The sequence below is a fragment of the Sturnira hondurensis genome, unplaced genomic scaffold (assembly GCF_014824575.4).
Source record: "Sturnira hondurensis isolate 20B ecotype Veracruz unplaced genomic scaffold, ASM1482457v3 Scaffold0021555, whole genome shotgun sequence".
Taxonomy (NCBI): domain Eukaryota; kingdom Metazoa; phylum Chordata; class Mammalia; order Chiroptera; family Phyllostomidae; genus Sturnira; species Sturnira hondurensis.
This window is the reverse complement of record NW_028094186.1, coordinates 2438382-2457255: the sequence shown is the minus strand read 5'-3', so window position 1 is coordinate 2457255 and position 18874 is coordinate 2438382. Positions and strand designations below refer to the sequence as shown.

The window sequence follows — 18874 nt, the reverse complement described above, 5'->3', positions numbered from 1 at the left end:
GGATGTTCAGAGATACAACAGTATTATAATTACAGTCAAAAGGTGACATTTACATAGTGCTCTCCATGTGCTGGGTGCTGGTCTGAGCACTCACACCCCGAGGTTGGTATTCCTCTTATGATCCCTGTTCTACAAATAAGGGCAATAAGCTACAGAGAGGTTCAGGGACTTTCCCAAGGTCATAGCCGGTATGCAGCAGATCTAAAACCCGAGCCCAAGAAGTGTGGACTCAGAGTCCCTGCAGGTGTCGTGACCCCCTGTCTGAGGTAGCGAGAAATGGTCCCAGAAAGGTGCAACCATTTATTCAAAGCACAAAGCCCTTTAAAGTGGCACAGCTAGGAATGGAGCCGAGCCTACCTGCCTCCAACATTCCGAGATCGCTGACTGCTAGCCCGGGGGTACCTCTCCCACCTCGGACTCGGGGCTCAGACTGAATGATGGCTGGAGCTCTGGCGGTTTTCTCCCAGTGACCAGGGCTGCTCCCCCGTCTGGTCAAGTGCGCAGGAGTGGGTTGAGGCTCCTGACAGCCAGGCCTCACCCAAAAGCCGTGCATAAATCCCTCCTTCTTCTCGTCCCAGGGCCCCAAGGAGAAGCGGATCCTGTCCTCCAGCACAGGGGGCCGGAATGACCAAGGAAAGAGGTGAGGCCCCCACACCGCCGTCTCTGCTCTCCGCCCTGCCAACCTCCACCTCCACCTCCACCTCCACCTCCACCTCCACCGCGGGCCTCTTAGCCACAGAGCACAGAAGGCACAGTCCTTAGGGCCCGCGGTATTTTTTAGGGGCCCACAAATGTATTTTAATGTCTTTTCACATTAGAAAGAAAAATACATCATCTAACCTGGGTTATATTTGTTTTCATACCAATGTAACTGTAAAAGATATTTTAAACTATTTTTTAACTATGTTTTATGGAGGAAGGGACCTGAGAAGGCAAAAATACATTAGGGCTGACAAAAGTCCACAAGACCCTGCAGGCACGCACACACTGAGACACACAGGGACACTCACAGTTGCCAGCGGGCCACGCTGGCTGGAGTTTACAGAAAACAAACTTCAAAGCCAGAGCAGTGGAAAGGCCCTGAAGGCAGCTTTTCCCAAAACCCTCTGCCTGCAGCCTTCTGGGGAGGGGATTCCGAGTTCCTGCACTTCTCTCCCCTGGCTTTCTGGGGCCTCTGCCAGCTCGTCCCTCTCCAGGTTCTCCTTTCCCTGGGGAGGTCCTCTGCTGGGAAACCTCTGGGCTCCTCTGCCCTCCGGGAAGCCCACGCTGCGGAGGCTCCTTGCAGCGGGTGTGGGGCCCTCTCCTGCCGGGAGCAGTGGGGCTCCCTGCGTGGAGGCTTTTCTCAAAATGAACTTGTAGAAATGTTGTTAGCTTTGCTGATTATAAAAGTAATACCTGCTTGTTGGAAAATATCCTAACTCTATTGCAATGTAAAAAATAAAATGTTTCCCGTAATCCTACTCCTCTGCCTCCCCAAAAGTTGGGGCATATCCTTCCAGGCCTTTCTCTCAGCGTACATTAACTGTGCTCACAGAGACACACTCCCGCTCACACCCATGGGATAGCGCGCCAGTTGTTTTAACATGGGGACATTGAACTCTGGCTAAGAAAACGAACACGCTTTCGGTTGTTAATATTGCCAAGAACTGAAACGAATAAGGCAACTCTGAGCCTGTCCTTGGTTCCATTTTTGACCCCCTGCTCATTCCTGTGACAAACTGGCCTACGCCACGTCTGGTTCCATGCAAGCACCTAAACGTCACACGGGATTAAAGAAGGCCCCGTGCCAGTGTGAGGGCCACCCCTCAGAGGGAAGGGGCGCGCTCACTTAGCCCCGCCCTCTCTCCCCAGGTACTACCACGGCATGGAGTACGAGATGGACCTCGCCCCCCTTGAAAGCCCCACGCACCTCATGAAGTTCCTGACAGAGAACGTGTCTGGAAGCCCAGAGTACCCAGATGTGCTCAAGAAGAATAACCTGATGAGCTTGGAGGGGGCTATGCCCACCCCAGGCAAGGGAGCCCCGCTCCCCGCAGGTCCCAGCAAACTGGAAGTGGGCTCTGTGGACAGCTACCTGCTGCCCACAAGTGACGTGTATGATAACGGCTCCCTCAGCTCCTTTTTCGAGAGCATTCACGGGGTGCCACCCACACAGCGCTGGCAGCCGGACAGCACCTTCAAAGATGACCCACAGGAGGTAAGGCCCATCCCCATCCCGCCGGCACATCTGGAGGGAAATGCGCATGCGTGTGGGGAAGGCGAGCAGGCAGCGAGGAGGCCAGAGCTCCGGAGTCCAGGGGAGAGAGAGTCCTAGAGCGGAGGTGGGGCTGCCCCGTGCTGTCGTCCAGGTTGGCACCACGTGATCTGCACAGCCACACGTAGCCTAAACACGTCATTTATTCCCTTGGGGTTGTGCTTCTCTGCAGTCGCTGCTCTTCCCGGATATCCTGAAAACGTCCCCGGAACCCCTGTGCCCAGAGGACTATCCCAGCCCCAAAAGGTAACTCAGCCCCTGTGAACCCTCCGCCACCTGGACAGTGGGCAGGGGACTGCAGACAGAGCCCTGCACTGTCCTCCAACCAGGCATCATCGTGAATGAAAATTGGGGGGTGAAGATATATAAAAGAAAAGGCATAGCAAGGCTGATTTCTGCATCCCTTTCCTGGCCTCCGGTCTCAGCACCCTGTTAGAAAACCAAGGCTCTGTGACCCCTAGTCTGGCCTGGGGCTTTGTCACCCTCCAAGGTCTCTCTGCTTTCCATGATGCATTATTCAGCAGGGTCGTGACTCAACAAAGCCATTAAATAGAACACTCCAAAATGTGGAAACTGAGGCCCAGAGAGGTAGAGTGACTGACCAAGGTCACACAGCAAGTCCACAGCAGAGCCTCAGGCTTCCTGTCCTGCTGACCTCTGGAATACTTTTGCCTGGGAGCCCAGTCTCACTGTCCTCTCCCTCCTCACAGTGACTTTGAGTACACCCTGGGCTCCCCCAAGGCCATCCACATCAAGTCAGGAGAGTCGCCCATGGCCTACCTCAACAAGGGCCAGTTCTACCCCATTACCCTGCGGACCCCAGGAGGCAGCAAAGGCCTTGCCTTGTCCTCCAACAAAGTCAAGGTGCGTTGGACCTAGAGCAGCTTGGGAAGGGGATCGGATGGCCGGGTCAGCCCGGCCTGCCAGGGGCCCAAAGACAGGGTTCAGTGGGATAATTGCCCATTGCCATGGAGGGGGGAAGCTGGGGCAAAAGGGCAGGGCCACTGGAGCCAAGCCCAGGGAAGGGACCCAGACAGTGGGGGGCTTTCCCGAGGCTGGGGATCTCATGGCTGCTGTGCTTGCAGAGTGTGGTGATGGTGGTCTTCGACAACGAGAAGGTCCCGGCCGAGCAGCTGCGGTTCTGGAAGCACTGGCATTCCCGGCAACCCACCGCCAAGCAGCGGGTCATCGACGTGGGTGAGAGCCGGCCTGGTGTCCATCCCCCCCTACACACACACATACCCCCCAATTGCACCCTTTATTTCTGTGCCCCTTTTCCCTAGCCCCCTGACCTCTGCAGGACTTAGTTCTGACCTCAGCTTCCTGCCTGGCCCCTGTCTCCAGGTCAAAATCTATGGGTTTGCAGGGATTTGCATCTGTTGTTTGGAAGCAGCAGTCCCTTTTCCGTGTGCTTTGGGATAAACAGGGCCTCGGGGGTCCCAGCTGTGTCAGATAAATGACCCCTGGGATGAGGGCTGCTCTTCTCCATCAGGGGCCTTAGAGGACTGAGACACAGGTGCATAAGATAACAGTGCGGCAGGGCGCCGGTGATTCCGTAGGCTTGAGGCCCGGCGCTGGCCAGGTCTGTTTTGGCAGCTGGGATGCAGGCTTTGTCAGAAGTCAGGGGGCGGGGGCAGGCCCTCTGTGTGTGCTACCTTGTCCCTCCCCCAGACCCCAAGATGGGTGGGAGACCAGACCATGCTCAGGCCTCTTGGTCCTGGCTCCATCACTCTCTTCCGGGTGTGTGGCCTCTGTCACCTCTCCTTCCTGAGCCTCAGGTTCTTCCACTATCAGGTGGGGTAAGGCCTGGTGCCCTGCCCACCTGGTGCCCTGTTTCTGCCTTGGAGCAATGTATGCTGGAGGACACGATGCACACAGGGACAACCCAGTGACTTATCTGAGAGGCTAGAGAGCGGAGTGGTTAGGAGCCAGGGTTCAAGCACCAGACAGAGCTGAGCTCCACTCCTTCCTATTTGCTGTGTGACCCTGGGCAAGTGACCAAGCTTCTCTGAGCTTCACTTTCCTCACGTATCATTGTTTGCGAGGAAATACCAAGTGCTTGCCATCCTGAGCATGTTCCTAAGTGATAGTGGTACGGCCATTCGTTCGCTGTTAGTTCAGTGGTTCAATGTCAGCGGTGCTGGTGCCGCTGCTGTTACTGCCACTGTCACGGCTGCTACTCCTTCTGCTCTGTCTGCAGGGCCTCCTAACTCACCATCTCAATGAAAGTATTATCTTCACCCCGGAACAATGAAGACCTTGGCCTGGGTGGCAGAGTTAGAGATTCCTTCCAGGGTTTGGGCAAATCTGCTACCCAGGCTTGACCTCGGTTTTCTCACCAGTGACCCAGGGCACAGGAACTGGTTTCCTCTCTGGACCGAAACATGGTTCTTAGGGGAAAGTACATCAGTCCCTGCAAGAATGGGCCCCAGCTTCGAAATGCCTGTTCCCTGTGGTGTCCACAAATCCCTTCCCTCCTGACTGCCCTTCTGGTCTCCTATATTTCAGCTGACTGCAAAGAAAACTTCAACACTGTGCAACACATTGAGGAGGTGGCCTATAATGCACTGTCCTTCGTGTGGAATGTCCACGAGGAGGCCAAGGTCAGTGCTGGGGGGCGACGCTGGGCTGCAGAAGTCACTCCCCTGGGCAAAAGGCCTGCCTGCACCTAGGACAGTGGCAGCCGCTCCTCAGAGGGCACCGACGGAGGAGGCAGGGTAGAGAGTGGTCAAGAAGCGCAGGCTCTGAGTCCAGAAAGGCTGGGCCCACACACAGCTCTGTGGTCTCGGGCCAGTGCTATGGCTTTAAAACTGGGATATAATCGTAGCACCAACTGTTCAGCGGCGGACAGAGGGTCACGTGAGGGAAGAGAAAGGTCGAGCACAGCCTGGCTCAGGAGCAGCGGCTGTTGTCCATGGTCAGCCCACCCGTTTACCAGAGAGGGAACCCAAGCACAGAGTGAGGTCACACAGCGAGCTGCTGGTGACACCAGGCTTCTGACTTGCAGGGCAGTGCAGAGAGTTGTAGGGGAGATGCTTGGGGGTCTGGAGACGAGGACTGAAATTCCAGTTGCCTCCCTTCTTGGGCCCATAGGGAAGAAGCAGTAATCTGCCTCCTGGGGTTGTGGTGAAGATGCCCCAAGATCATTTCTGTCTATGAGGCGGGCACACGGCCAAACACACCAGGAAGGCCTGCGAAATGGAGCCTCTGGTGGTTTTTTCCGTACCAGCAATTAAGCCACTTAGTGCTTAAGGCCAGCCTCCAACTCACCGTCTGCTTCTGGGCCTCTCGGTGTCTCGGCTTTCTGTTTGGAGAGCTGGCATTGTGCAGAGGGCACTCAGTAGTCTGAGCCTCAGGGGCTGGCTGACCTTGCCCCTGTCCCTTCCCCTCCCCTGTCCCTTACTCTGCCAGAGCAGGGTTGGGTCCAGTTCATGGCAAGGGCATTTCTGGCCTTGGACAGGCTGGGAGCTAATCCCTGTCTCCCCGCCTGTCCAGGGAGCTGGCGGGGAAATGGAGGTGAGGGGCTCTGAAAACACAAAGGCAGGGATTATTATTATTCAAACAGACGCCAGGAGCAGGAGGAGGAGCTGAGGCCTCCAGTTCAGGGAGGTGGGGAAAGAGTTTCGTGGGAAGGGAGAGGTGGGTTTCGGTTGGGATTTTCTCACAGCCTTTTAAGCCCCCAGGCTCGGGTCTTTCTCAGGTGTGAGCTGGGTGGGGGCTGCAGTAGGGCTGAGCTGGCTGGGGGGAAGTATGTCTGGCATGTGCCCAGGGCCCCCAAGGCCTGGGAAGGAAGGGGGTCTGCTCACACCCCACCCCTGCTGTTCAGGTCAGAGTCATTTCCAAGGGAAATGTCCTGAAGAACAGGGGCCAGCTTGGGGCCAGCTGGCCAGGGACTGCCCAGCTGAGACTGGCCACAGGCTGCCCTCAGTAGGGCGTAGGTTGCAGGGTGAGACTCCAGCTGTCCCACTCACAACAGCTACGTGTGCCCAGCTGTCACTGCATGCCAAGCTAACCAGGCAATCCACACACCCTCCCAGCACCACGAGACAGGTTTATCTGTCCCCATTTTGCAGATAAAGAAACTGAGCTCCATGTGGTTAAAGCAGTTGTCTTGTCCAAAGCCGCATGGCTAGTGAATGGCAGAGCCCAGCTTCCCACCCCAGGCCTGGGTGCTCATTCCACTGTGCACCCTGCCTGTGGAAACATCAGAAAGCCACATCCCTGCCCAGAGCCTCCGTTTCCTTGGCTGTAGAGGGCTGTGACTGGTCCTGGGGTGGCTGGAGCTGGTGGTCGGGTGCAGAGGGACAGTGTCTTGCTCGCTGTGGCCCAGGCCCAGCAGGAAAGTAGTCTCCTGAAGCTGGGAGACTGGGAGTGGGAATTTGGTCCTTCGCCTTCTCACTCTGAACTACAGAAAAAGGAGGCCCTTGACTTTAAGTGCCCAGGGGCCCTTCATCTCCCTCTCAGGACCTTGCTCCTCAGCAGTCCCATGCATGGCTCACTGGTGAGGAACTGGGCGCAGACCCTGGCTCCCCCACACCCTCCCTGAGTGACCTTGGGCAGTTGCCCTCCTGCCCTGAGCATCAGCCTCCCTTCTGTAAGAGAGGTGATGTTCGCCTCCCAGGGCAGTGGGATGCCCGCCCCCTGCCATGCACACACTGGGCTCCTTAAAGGGGACTGTGGGCAGCAGAGCTGGGACGTGAGCAGGCTGCTTATTCAGCTCCCCGTTTTTCCCCAGGTGTTCATCGGTGTCAACTGCCTCAGCACAGACTTCTCCTCGCAGAAGGGGGTGAAGGGTGTCCCCCTGAACCTGCAGATTGATACCTACGACTGTGGCTCAGGCGCCGAGCGCCTGGTGCACCGTGCTGTCTGCCAGATCAAGATCTTCTGTGACAAGGTAACGCTCTGCCGGGCGCAGGGAGGGGAAAGGGCCGGCATCCTCACCGGCTGCTCTGGAGGTGCCTGTCCCTCTCTGCGCTTGCTCTCTGAACCTCTCTCTGTCTCCCCTGCCCCGTGTATGCCATCTGGCTGTCTTGGTCCCTCTATGTACATCTTTTTCTGTCTCTCTTCATTCCTATCTCATCTCTTTCTGAAGATGTCTTTCTAGAGCTCTATAGATGTCTCTCCATGTCTCTCTCTTTCACATTTGTGTTTTTCTCATCTCCCTCTGACTCCATTTCTTCTCCCTCTCTCTGCGTTGATGTTGGGCTGGGCGGGACCACGCTGGGCCAGGCTGGGCCACGCACTGGTACCTTCCTGTAGAAAGCAGCACCAGAAGGCTGGCCGTATTTAAGATGCAAAGCAGCCAGCCCCTCCCCAGACACTTGGTGACCGCCTCCCCCTCTGCCCTTGCAGGGAGCTGAGAGAAAGATGCGGGACGATGAGCGGAAGCAGTTCCGGAGGAAAGTCAAGTGCCCGGACTCTGGCAACAACGGTCAGTGGGGCTGAGTCGAGGACTGCACTGGGCCGGGTTGGGGTGAGGGGGAAGACTAGAGGGCGGAGGTTGGGGACATAGATGGCGGGACCTCGGGTCACAGTGCCTCCCTTTTCCCATCAGGCATCAAGGGCTGCCTGCTGTCTGGCTTCAGGGGCAATGAGACTACCTACCTCCGGCCTGAGGCTGACCTGGAGACCCCGCCGGTGCTGTTCATTCCCAACGTGCACTTCTCTGGCCTGCAGCGTCCTGGAGGGGTGAGGGCCTTGGGCTGAGAGAGGATCCCGGGCCCTGGGTGGGGCCCGCCTTAGCACAGGCCAGCGGGGGGCAACCCACCACTCTGCCAGTCCAGGCCTATTAGATGTTTATGGGTCCTGATATTCTTCACATCAAATACCTTCACTGAACCCCAGGAAATTAGGCAAATGTATAAATATGGTCCCAGAACTTCAGTGACCTTTTCCACTCAAGAGGAGAATGCTAGTGAGGAAATGGACTTCAGAACCATCAGACTGTCTCTGCCCGAAGCAGACACGGAGCAGGTGTCTAATGTCTGAGCCCCAGATGTGACTGTAGCCCCCCAAAGCTGGGAGGATAGCAGCCATCGCGGGGACCCTCGTGAGCACTCCCTATGCACGAGGCTCCGTGCTCCCCACGCATCACCCCCTCTCACCCTCGCCGCATCCCTGGGAAGCGGACCGCATTGTTCTCCCTGGATTTGTGGGGCAGAAACTGAGGCACAGAGAGCTCCCAGAGTTACGCTGGCAGTGGCCGAGCCGGAGCCGGGCAACCTGTCTGTAGGATCGGTGCCCTCCACTGGCTACATCCCCTCGCAAGCCGGGAGCCGTTCACTGAGCACCAGCACGTGCTGTGCACGCTGGGCCCAGCCCTGTCTGCACCCTCTCAGGTCCCCTCACAGCCGTCCTTTGAGGCAGAGACTGGTTGTCCCCATTTTCTGGACAAGGTTGCACAACAAGTCAGTGGCAGGATCAGGGTCCCAGAGCCTGTCTACTGGTTTGCTACCACATTAAACAATTTGACGGTTTCCTTCCCTTGAGTTGGAGCTCACCACTGTTCAGGTGGGGCTGTTGGCAAAGACAGCCTTTGGGGTCCGAGACAGATAATGGCACTGGAAGAGCCACCAATACTGGTGTGGCTCTTGGCCCACTTTTAAAGCCCTTTCCACGTCCACCGCCTTCTCTTCACTCTGCTCCGGGAGAGGTGCCACGGCCTGCATACATAGGTCGCTTTTCTTCCCCAACCAGGAGCCAAGTGGGGAGATGAGCCCTGGAGATTAAGGGCCCTGTGGCCAGGCTAACAGCTCAGCTGTGGGGAGGCAGGAGGGACCAGTCTTCGCATACACACCCTGGGAGGGGAGGCCCTGGTGGTGGGGAGCTGGGAGAGGAGACCCCGAGTCTGGAGCCTGAATGCTGACTGCATCCTGCCGGGGTTTCCTCAGGGTCTCTCTGCCCTCTATGGGGCTGGTGGAGACGCACCAGGCTGCGGTGCCAGGCCTCTGCCTGAGCTCCCACACCTCGTCACCTGCTGCAGGACAGTCTGTGGTGCCGGCCCTCCTGGGCCTGCTGAGGCTCAGGTGGGACTCCCTGATCCTGCCAGCACTCTGGCGCCTCCCGTGTCACTGAGTCCCTGACTCATCCCACCAGGGGGGGATGCTTCCTCTCAACTCAGGACCTTGGCTTACTGGGGGCTGTTAACCTGAGCATCACGGATGGGGAGGCACTGAGACTGAGCCTCCCTCTGCTGCCCCAGCCAAAGGCTGTCCCTTCCTGAAAACCTCCTACAGCTCTCTTCTCATCTTCCTGAATGTGATGGAAAATGTCTCCTCTTTTTATTTCAGGCGGTGCCCTCGACAGGACAGGGCAGCTCCAACAGGTACGGAGACAACAGCCCAGGGCCTCACCTCCCCGCCTGGCCCCCCTCACTGCTCTCCCCGCCCCCACCTGCCCTTCCCTCTGCTGCTCCCCCAGCCAAGGGCTGGGCTCAGGGGAAGCAGCCACGGGGCTCTGCCCCCAACCCCAAGCTCCTAGATTCATGCTCCTTGCTCACTGAAACTGCCTGGGTTTTTATGGGTTTGTTTTATGTGAAAAGCTGGCGAATCTCTGGCGAGACATTTGCTTGTAAAAGGGGAAGGAGAAGGTCTCAGAGATGGTGGTGCAGATTTGGAGAGTGAGGGGGGGAAGCCGTGCTGGAGGGGTGGGGGGTAGTCAGGGCTGGGTGGGGTAGGGGGTGCAGTCAGAGCCCCTCCTGTCCTTGGGAGGGGCCTGGAAGGACCTCTGTCCTCCCTTTGTCAGCCATGGTCCCTTCAGGTCCCCCAGCCTCAGCCCAGAAACCTGTCAGATGAGGAAGGTGACCTGTGGGGATGAGTCCTCTAGGAGCAGGTGGAGTGGAAATGGAATCTTTGTAAACGGGAAGCACTTTAGGAGATCATTTGTTGATACCATCCTCATCCCTATAAACAAGAGGTACTTTTCCTAAGGTGCTCTGACACCAAACTGTGCCACCCCTCCCCACAGGCTCGGTGAGGCAGGCAAGCAGGGGTTAGTGCTCCACTTACAGATGAGGAAGCAGAGGCTCAGGGAAGCTAAGTGACTTGCCCAAGGTCACACAGCTCTTCAGTAGCAGAGACAGGCTGGAACCTTAGTCTCACTTCAGGCCCACAACCCTGCCTCCTCCCGTGGACTCACATCCAGTCTGATTCTTGCGAAGATGAAATGAACAGTGGCCCAGGTTCAAGGTCCTCCTGCGGGCTACATGCTGTTAGCTGCACACGGCGTCTCCTTCAGCCTCACGGCCTTATGAAATACTACCATCATTACTCTATTGTCATCCCATTTTATGGATGGGAAAGCCGAGAGGCTAAGGGACTTAACCCAAGTCACCCAGCTAGTGAGAAGCCAGGCTGGGATTTGAACCCAGGCAGTCCAACTCCTGAACATGCCACTCTAACCACTGCTCCGCTGCTTTATGCCTGCCCTCGGGGGGTCTCCACCTCTGAGGCCCATGGGCCCTTCGGCCTCTGGGACTCCCCTGGGTTCCTGATGAGCCCTCTCTGCCACCCCACAGGCTGCCTCTGAAGCGTGCCTGCTTGCCCTTTGCTGAGGAGTTCGAGCCTCTGCCCTCCAAACAGGCCAAAGAAGATGATCTGCAGAGAGGTAGGCTCACTCCCACCCCTCTGTTGTCTGAGCCCACCCTGCCCAGCCCCCGTGGGCGTTCCCCAAAGCCCTGGCCACGGACGGATCCTGGCCCAGGCAGCAGCCATCCCAGCGGAGGGTACAAGGGACTGCTTAGGCCCCAGAGCTGGGACAGGGCCGAGAGGAGAGCATGGAGGGGAGGGGTAAGGAGGGCACCCAAGGTGCTTAAAGGGACAGCCACAGAGCTGGAAGGCTCCTGCCACCTTTGGCCTTGTTGGATGTGGGTGTCCTAGGGCAGCTGGTGGAGGTGACAGGCTGGTTATATTGGGCAGGTCCCCTCACCGTCTCTAATGGAGATGGGAGCAGGGTGGGGTTCCCATCACTGGCTTTCTGGCTTGGACACTCTAAATCTGTGATATCCTGGGGGCGGAGGGCATGCCCAAATCCCTGGGGGCCACGGCTGACCCTCAGGAAGACACCCACCAGCTGCTAAGATCCAAAGCTTCCAGTGACCTTGAACTGAGCCCTACCTTGTACCTTGGCATTTCCAAATGTCATATTGATATTTCCCACAGCAACACTGTGGGTTCCACCTCTGCTTTCTGTTTGGATGAAATGGGACTCGGCGATGTTAAAATAACCTCTTTGGGTCACACAGTTGGCAGAGGGGACAGTGGGGATTCACACCCGCCAAGGTCGGCAGGTATGAGCAGGTGGGTGGCGCCTGCAGAGACCAGGGGTTTCCCAGCTGCGTGCAGTCCCTCAGCAAGGACTGGCTTTTTCTGCAGAAATTAACCTTATATTAAAAAAGAGTATTCTTTTACGCTGGTAGCCCTCCGGTAGTCCTAAAAGTGACCCCTTTGCCTCTCAGTGCTGCTGTACGTGCGGAGGGAGACCGAGGAGGTGTTTGACGCGCTCATGTTGAAGACCCCCGACCTGAAGGGGCTGAGGAATGCGGTAAGTGCCTGCGGACCCTGCCCTGCCCGGCCAGAACCTGCCTCGTGCGTCTGCGCACGTGCTTCTTCATCCTTTGCCTCACAGTTCCGATTTCCCACAGGAAGGCCCTGGGAAGGAACATACTGGAAGCTTGGCGTTGAGGTGGCCCACCTGGCCCGCCTCTCTGGGGAGGGCTGGCTGGGCTGGGGGGAGGGGCGGCGGGGCGTGCCTCAGTGATCTTATCTGGCGGCCAGAGCCCTGGCTCCACCCGGGTGTCGCGCACGCCATAAATCCTCCGTAATCTGATGGCCCCTGTCTGACAGGCCAGGGCTTTTTGTTGGCTTTGCGAACCTGTTTCTATCCTAATGGGAGTGGAACCCAAAAAGGCTAGGCCCTGGAGACACCTTTTTCTTTCCCAGGGGGCCTTATTTTTGTAGCTTTTCATTGGCTGGGGGGGCGGGTGGCACTGGCAGGAGACAGCCCCTAACCCCCACCTCCCAAGCCACCAGAGAGCAGGTGAAACAGCCCCGGACAACACCCACAGCAGCTTCGAAACTCAACTAAAAACTAAGCCAGCAGCCTCAGCAGGGCCAGCTGTGCTTAAAGGTCAAACCGCTCAGAAAAGCCAGATCTCAGGCTCAGGAGGGAACAAGGAATCGGACTATCACATTATCGACCCTCTGCAGACCCACACTGAGCCAGGCTGCCTTTGCCAGCTCTCCATACTCTCGGAACCACCCCGAAGAGCGGGCGCTATGATTAGCTCCCCATTTCCCGGAGGGAAACAGCGTCCCAGGCAGAGGTCAGGTGGCTTGCCAAGGTTACCAGAGTGACAGAGCTGGACTGCAGCCCGGCCGCTGTCCACTCTGCTCCGCTCTCCTGTTCTCCTCACAGATCCTCAGCCCTGCTTGGTGCCACCCCAGCAAGCTGGGCTCACAGAAGGCCATTAAGTGGCATTTGAATATGCTGGGTCTCATTTGGGTCATCTGAATACAGACTCACGAGCACCCGAAAGGCTCAGCGCCCCATCTAGTGCTTGAGCTCTCTCTCCGCAGTGGCTCCTGCCAGTGGGCGCCCGCTCTGGACGGGTACAGCTCCTGGGCCAGAGAGCTGTGAACCGGCAGGGCGGCCCATGGTCTCTGTGGAACTCACGGTTAGAAAGTTCCTGAGGTCTTGCTCACACTGACTTGAGAGCTTCCTGGTAGCTTGCGGCCACATCACCGTTGAGATAGCCCAGGAATTTTTCTGGCCTGGAGGGATCTCTGTCAAAGCAGAGAATAACCAGGGAGCTGAAGCTGCTCCTCGTCCTAAAAGGCCCAGTGAGGACACCGTCAGCCCGAAGCCCCTGGCCTGAGGTTCACTGCCCTTCGAGGCAGCCAGTAGCGCTAATGTGCAGCACTTGCCTGGGCCCTCCCCCAGGGGCCGGGCGCCCTGTTGGTGCCCCGCTTATCACCCCATTTTACAAATGAGGAAGCTGAGGCTTGACAAAGTAAGGCTTCTGCAACCCCAGGTGGAGAAGCTGGGGCCAGGCCAGCTGCCTCGGCCCTAGGAGACTTGAGGCGCTCTGGGCAGAAGTGGTTGACGGGCGGGGTGCGTGCCGGCAGGTGCTCACGGCCCCCGAGCTGCAGTTCCCTCATCTGCGGGAGAAGCTCCAGTCTTCTGGGGGTGGGGTGGGGGCAGGAAACCTGGGCTCTCTAGGCTGGGCCTGGGCAGTGCTGTAGCTTCTTCAGGCTTAGCCTCCACACCCATCAAATGGGATTACTGATTCCTGATCAAAGGAGGGAATGTTTGGGTTTTCTGCCCCCCACCCCCACCCCCATAGGGTGAGAGCATCCCTGTTGTTACACTTCTGAAGAGTCTTGACCGTTTATTCAGGACGTACTAGGAACCGTCCTAAGTGTTTTATGTGGACCCACTCATTCCGTGCTTCCAGCCACCTTAGGAGCTATGCAGTGTGGCCGCTGCCATGAGTAGTTTGCACAAAGTTGGCCAGCTGGCGGAAGGGGCACCCTCAGCAAACCTCTGACGTTGGCCTGGAGTGGAGGCAGGTGGAGATGCCCTTTGGGATGTTTTATAGCCACTGAACGTGCTGTTTATTGTGATGTGGGAAGACTTATAACATGCAGTGATAAGTAAAACTGCCTATGTAGAACATAAAAATACCTATATGCATGGCCAGGTGGCAGGAAGGAATACGTCCAGAGGTTGACGGTTATTTCTCCGGGAAACAGGATTGTGGATGATTGTAATGTTCCTCTCGGTGTCTTCGCACCATCTGGACATGTGTTACCTTCATAATTAGGAAAGTGGAAGTTGTGATATAAAAGAATGTTGCACATCCCCCCGGGGCAGCCGTCGATGAACCCCTACCATTTTCTTCCAGATCTCTGAGAAGTACGGGCTTCCTGAAGAGAACATTTACAAAGTCTACAAGAAATGCAAGCGAGGGTGAGTGCTCAGTGCCGCTCTCCCTCTCCGTCCCCCTCTCTGCCATTTTCCTGGGAAGCATCGGCTCAGGGAGCTCCCAGCAGGTCCGCTCCGACTGACATAGCCCTGCCGCTCAGGGCTGCGTGGTGCTTGTACTTGGCTTTGTGGAGAGGACTAGGGGGGTCTAGAGTTGGGTAGAACACTCCCAGGCAGGCCAGTGCCACCTAAAGAGACCAAACAACCATCTCTGTTGGGAAGGAAAGGAGTGGGAAACAGGGGGAACTGTAGGGCCACGTGTCAGGAGACTCAAGTTCAAATCCCAAGACTGCTGGATAACCAAGTCATTTGATTGTAAGGATGATGACAGTGACTGTCATTCACTTGACCACCTAACTATTGTCAGTGCGCTTAATGTATTTCATTTAACCCCCACTGCCCGCACTTCACAGGTAGAGAAACGGAGGCTCAGAGGTGGGAAGAGTGTTCAGGGGCAGGAACGGAGTCAAGTCTCAGCGGCAGCGGGCCCAGCAGGGGTGCTGCCTGCTGAGTCAGGGTGCCCAGAAGGGAGTGGCTGGCTGTGTGTCTGGAATGTGATTGGGTGTGGTGTGGAGGGGGCCCCACCAAGATGCTCCCCAGGCCTCCTCCACCTTCAGGTCTGCACCAGGCATGGGGGAGTAAAGCTGTACCCTCCAGGGGGCCAGGCAGTGCCTGTCACCCACCCTGGGCTCCTGGGGACCCCAGCACTCTTTGTTTTCTTCCCAGGGCCCCCTGGGTAGGGGAGATGGGGACAACATGGTGACTGCCCTTCCAGGTCTCAGTCCCTTGGTCAGAGCCCTTGCTACCTAGGTCACCCCGCCAGCCCAGATTGGGGCCCCTGGGCAGTGAGGAATGGCCATTGTCATGCCCTGCCCAGAGGACGCAGGCCCGGGGCTCTGGGAAATACTCCCAGCCTCCCATCCATAGCTCCGACCCCAGACAGCTACTCCTACTGGCTGTCCCCGAAAGGTATTTAGGCATTGTCCCCAGGTACTGTCTGTGGCCTTTCCTTTTTAGATGACTGCAAAGTGAGGCAGATTTTGGACTCAGGCTGAGGCCCCATCCAGTTAGGCCCAGGGGCGGCCTCCTCCTCACAGGCCCAGCCCTGTCTGCCTCCTTGGTTCCCACCCAACTTCCCATAGGAGGGCGGGGTGGGGAAGGTGTGCGCCCCGCAGTCCCTGGGAAAGGATCTGTTTGGTTTTGGTTGTATGTGTCTAGTGTTTTTGTGTGTGTTTTTTCTTCCAAGTTTCGGTTTCAAACTGGGGCTCACACTCTCTTGGGAGCGGGACCCAGCTCACAGCAGAGGGCAGGCTCTGCTCTGCCCAGACAAGCCCAGCTCCGCTCCCCGTCCAGTGCCAGGCCGGCACCCCTGCTGCGGCCCCGCCTGCAGCGGCCTCCCTCCCAGATCGAACCACAGGCTGAGCCGAGGGGCTGGACAGGGCCCTCATGTATGGTCTGGAGCGTGGGGGGTAAGGCGTCTGAGGATGCCCCAGCCCCTACCCCACTGGCCGAGTTGCAGGTCTTTCCCTTCAGCCCAGCTAGCTGGTTAAACTGTAATTACAATAACTTCCGCTTGTGAAGCACTTTGCACTGCCAGGTGCTGGCCTAGATAACTCTGGGAGGTCATCTCGCTGACCCCTTCGGTTTAGTACGATTGTCTCTGTTTCTACAGAGGAGGAAGCTGAGGTTCTGGGTAGTTGCAGCCACAGAGTTAGTGACTGGCAGAAGGAATCCCGGCCTGGGCACACACCCACTGTTTTATCTTGCCTCCTGCTTTTTCCTCTAACCACTAGCCAATGGCAAATAAAGGCTGTGTCCAGGCCAGCCTCATAGCCCTGGGCGTCACTCAGCAGCCCTTCAGAAGCACCCCACACCCCTTGCACACCCCCAGCCATAAAGACCTCAGGTCTAGGACTGTCTGTGATGCCCAATGAGAAGAGTCCCCGAAAACCCTCTGGGGTGAGGCCAGGCTCAGTGCCACCTCCCACAGAGTCAGACTCCTCATCTGAGGAGCGGGAAGTTCTCATCAGCGGCCTAGTTTATTTTCATAGAGCCCTCCCGACAGTCCTCTGGACAAAGGTAGATACAGTCAGCTTTATAAGCACCACTGAATACTTGAAAGATTAACAAATACATTGTTTTTGCTGGCAGCTGGCCAGCAGTTTCATGCAAACCAGGACAGAAGACTGCTAGACACTAGCAAGTGAAGAGGCCCCCATTCAGGGACAGTGGTTCCTGACAAGCCCCTGCCTCCAGGGCCCAGTTGTCTTTGACCTCTAGGGGTCTGCGGGTCTGTCTGGGAGCCCTTGCCCACAGGTGTGTGCCTGGGCCCTCGGGGGCCCGGCCTGGGAGTGGGCGGGAGGCAGTCTTCAGTCTGTGCACGTGGGCACTTACACAGTGCCGGGCCCCTAGCCTCACCCAGTACAGGCCCCTGTGAAACAAACAAAACCCTGCCCACCCGTCCACCCCGGGCCTGGTCCCCTGTGGCCCCCAAAGATCCCTCTGTGAAATGAAGGAACTACAGGTGAGACCTGAAGAAGCAGGAGCCTGTGATGAGACACCAGCGCCAGCACCCAGGCCCCAGGGCTGGAGCCCAGACCTCCTCCCGAAAAGCAGCAGCGGCCTGATGCCGCCCCAGAGGCCTGGGCTTCTTACCCTCCTGTCCGTCTTAAAGTAACCGAGCCCCCATCTGAACTCTCCCCCAGCCTTGCATTTTGTCTTCCTTGTATTTCCACTTCTCTCATTTATGGGGTTTTCGTATTTTCTTTCTACAAAATGATACAGTGCAAGGGGACAAAAGTCTGGATTCAAATCCCAGCTCAGCCATCTGCTGCCCCTGTGACCTGAGGGAAATGACTAGGCTTCTGTGAGCCTCGGCTTCCCCGTCTATGAACTAGAGGAACGGGGTTACAGGGCTTCATCCTCCCGGGCCTGGCTAGAGTCAGGATGCTCGGCACACAGGATCTAGGATCTCTGTGTGCCCCTCGTTTCCGTTTGGGTCAAGGCCCTGCCTGTGAAAAGGCCTCAGCAAACGCTGGTGGGCCGGGCTGATGAATGGATGGATGGGAATACTCCATTCCATTACGAGGGGAGAGCTGATCTGATCAGGTCGGGTCGCGTCTTTGTGGGCCCTTCGTCAGGGTGCCCTTTGGTGTGTGCTCTGGCTTTATCCCCATGCAGAGGGCCCCCGCCATGGAGGCTTTGTCCCTCGGAGGATGGCCCAGGCGCTTGCCTGAAGAGTGAGGGGAGGGAGGCAGCCAAGCCCTTCCAGTCTGTTGCTCCGCCCCTGGGGCTCAGCTTCATGGGGGTGGGGCCACGAGTGGGCTTTTGGGGCACCTGCCTCTGGTTTGGGCAGGTGCACCCCAGTGACACACCTCATCTTCTGGGGGACAGAGCCATGCCGGCCCACCCACCACGCCTCCTGTACATGAACTCACACTCTGTGCCCGAGTCCTTGGTCTGGCCTGGTAACGAAGGAGCACCACATCTTCCCCAGGGCAATAGTTGCTCACACGTATCCATACGCACATGTTTTAAGAGAGGCACCTGGAACAGTAGGTGGGCACAGTAATGGGCGGGCCTGGTCTGAGTTGTGGCTCGGCCACTTGGGCATCATGCCGCCCCTGCAAAGTGGGACAGTGAATACCCCCCTTGCGGTTGGTATGAGGGTGAGAGAGTGTCTGTGAGGTGCTCAAAATATTTGGGGCACCTGATATGTAGTCACCATGCTGTCACCCTTAACGTTCAGAGGCCCTGAACACAAGGAAGGGGCCACCCTCAGTTCAACCCTGTCCCTTGTCTTCCAGAATCTTGGTCAACATGGACAACAACATCATTCAGCACTACAGCAACCATGTCGCCTTCCTGCTGGACATGGGGGAGCTTGACGGCAAGATCCAGATCACCCTCAAGGAGCTGTAAGGACCCGGGGTCGGGTCCAGGCACGGAGCCAGCCACGGGGTGGCCCCGCCACACACAACCTCTGCTCATGCCTCAGTGCTGTTACTTGAACGCCTTCCCCGAGGGAAATGGCCCTGGAGCCACAGAGGGTAGGGCCAGGAAGAGGCCCCCCGTCTCATGCTTGAATCTGCTCTCTGAACTCCCGCCAGTGACTGCTCGGCCAGGGACAGTGTCATCTCGCCCAACAGGCCTTCCTCGTCTGCAGCTGCGCCGCACGCTGCCCTTTGGGTGGTGGGGGCGGACCCGCTCTCCCCTCGCTGCCCCGGCCACCATTCTTGGCTATTCCATTGACTTCGGACCAAGGAGCTCCCGCTCTTTGGTCAGTTAAACTTGAACAGTCTTGATTTTCAGTGCAAATGACTTTTAGAAGACCCTGTGGAAGATACACCTCTTTCTCGTGGACTTCCTCCACACCGGATGTACATAACGGAGTTGATCCGCCAGAACCGAGTGGCTGCTGCTGACCGCCGTGTCTGCTCACTATTGTACACATTTCTCACGCCCGATTTCCATTCATGTTATATATATATAAGTATATATTGTATATATATGCAACATTTTATATTTTTCATGGATACATTTTTATCATTTCAAAAAATGTGTATTTCACATTTCTTGGACTATTTTTGTAGTCGTTATTCAACTATGCATTTTGTATACTCATAGTGTTTAGTAATA

The 18874-nt window shown here is 57.1% G+C and overlaps 1 protein-coding gene across 1 annotated transcript in view; it reads left to right on the top strand.

The window, feature by feature from the left end:
- Positions 1 to 18874, top strand: part of GRHL3 (grainyhead like transcription factor 3) — a 32868-nt gene extending 13994 nt beyond the window's left edge. Inside the window, exons 3-16 of the mRNA XM_037032915.1 lie at positions 579 to 640; positions 1852 to 2197; positions 2427 to 2500; positions 2965 to 3118; positions 3340 to 3451; positions 4763 to 4857; positions 6990 to 7148; positions 7607 to 7685; positions 7809 to 7942; positions 9544 to 9578; positions 10770 to 10858; positions 11709 to 11794; positions 14157 to 14221; positions 18043 to 18874. Of these exons, the coding sequence (XP_036888810.1) occupies positions 579 to 640; positions 1852 to 2197; positions 2427 to 2500; positions 2965 to 3118; positions 3340 to 3451; positions 4763 to 4857; positions 6990 to 7148; positions 7607 to 7685; positions 7809 to 7942; positions 9544 to 9578; positions 10770 to 10858; positions 11709 to 11794; positions 14157 to 14221; positions 18043 to 18157 (1605 nt within the window). The 3' untranslated portion in view covers positions 18158 to 18874. The remainder of the gene's footprint in view (positions 1 to 578; positions 641 to 1851; positions 2198 to 2426; positions 2501 to 2964; positions 3119 to 3339; positions 3452 to 4762; positions 4858 to 6989; positions 7149 to 7606; positions 7686 to 7808; positions 7943 to 9543; positions 9579 to 10769; positions 10859 to 11708; positions 11795 to 14156; positions 14222 to 18042) is intronic.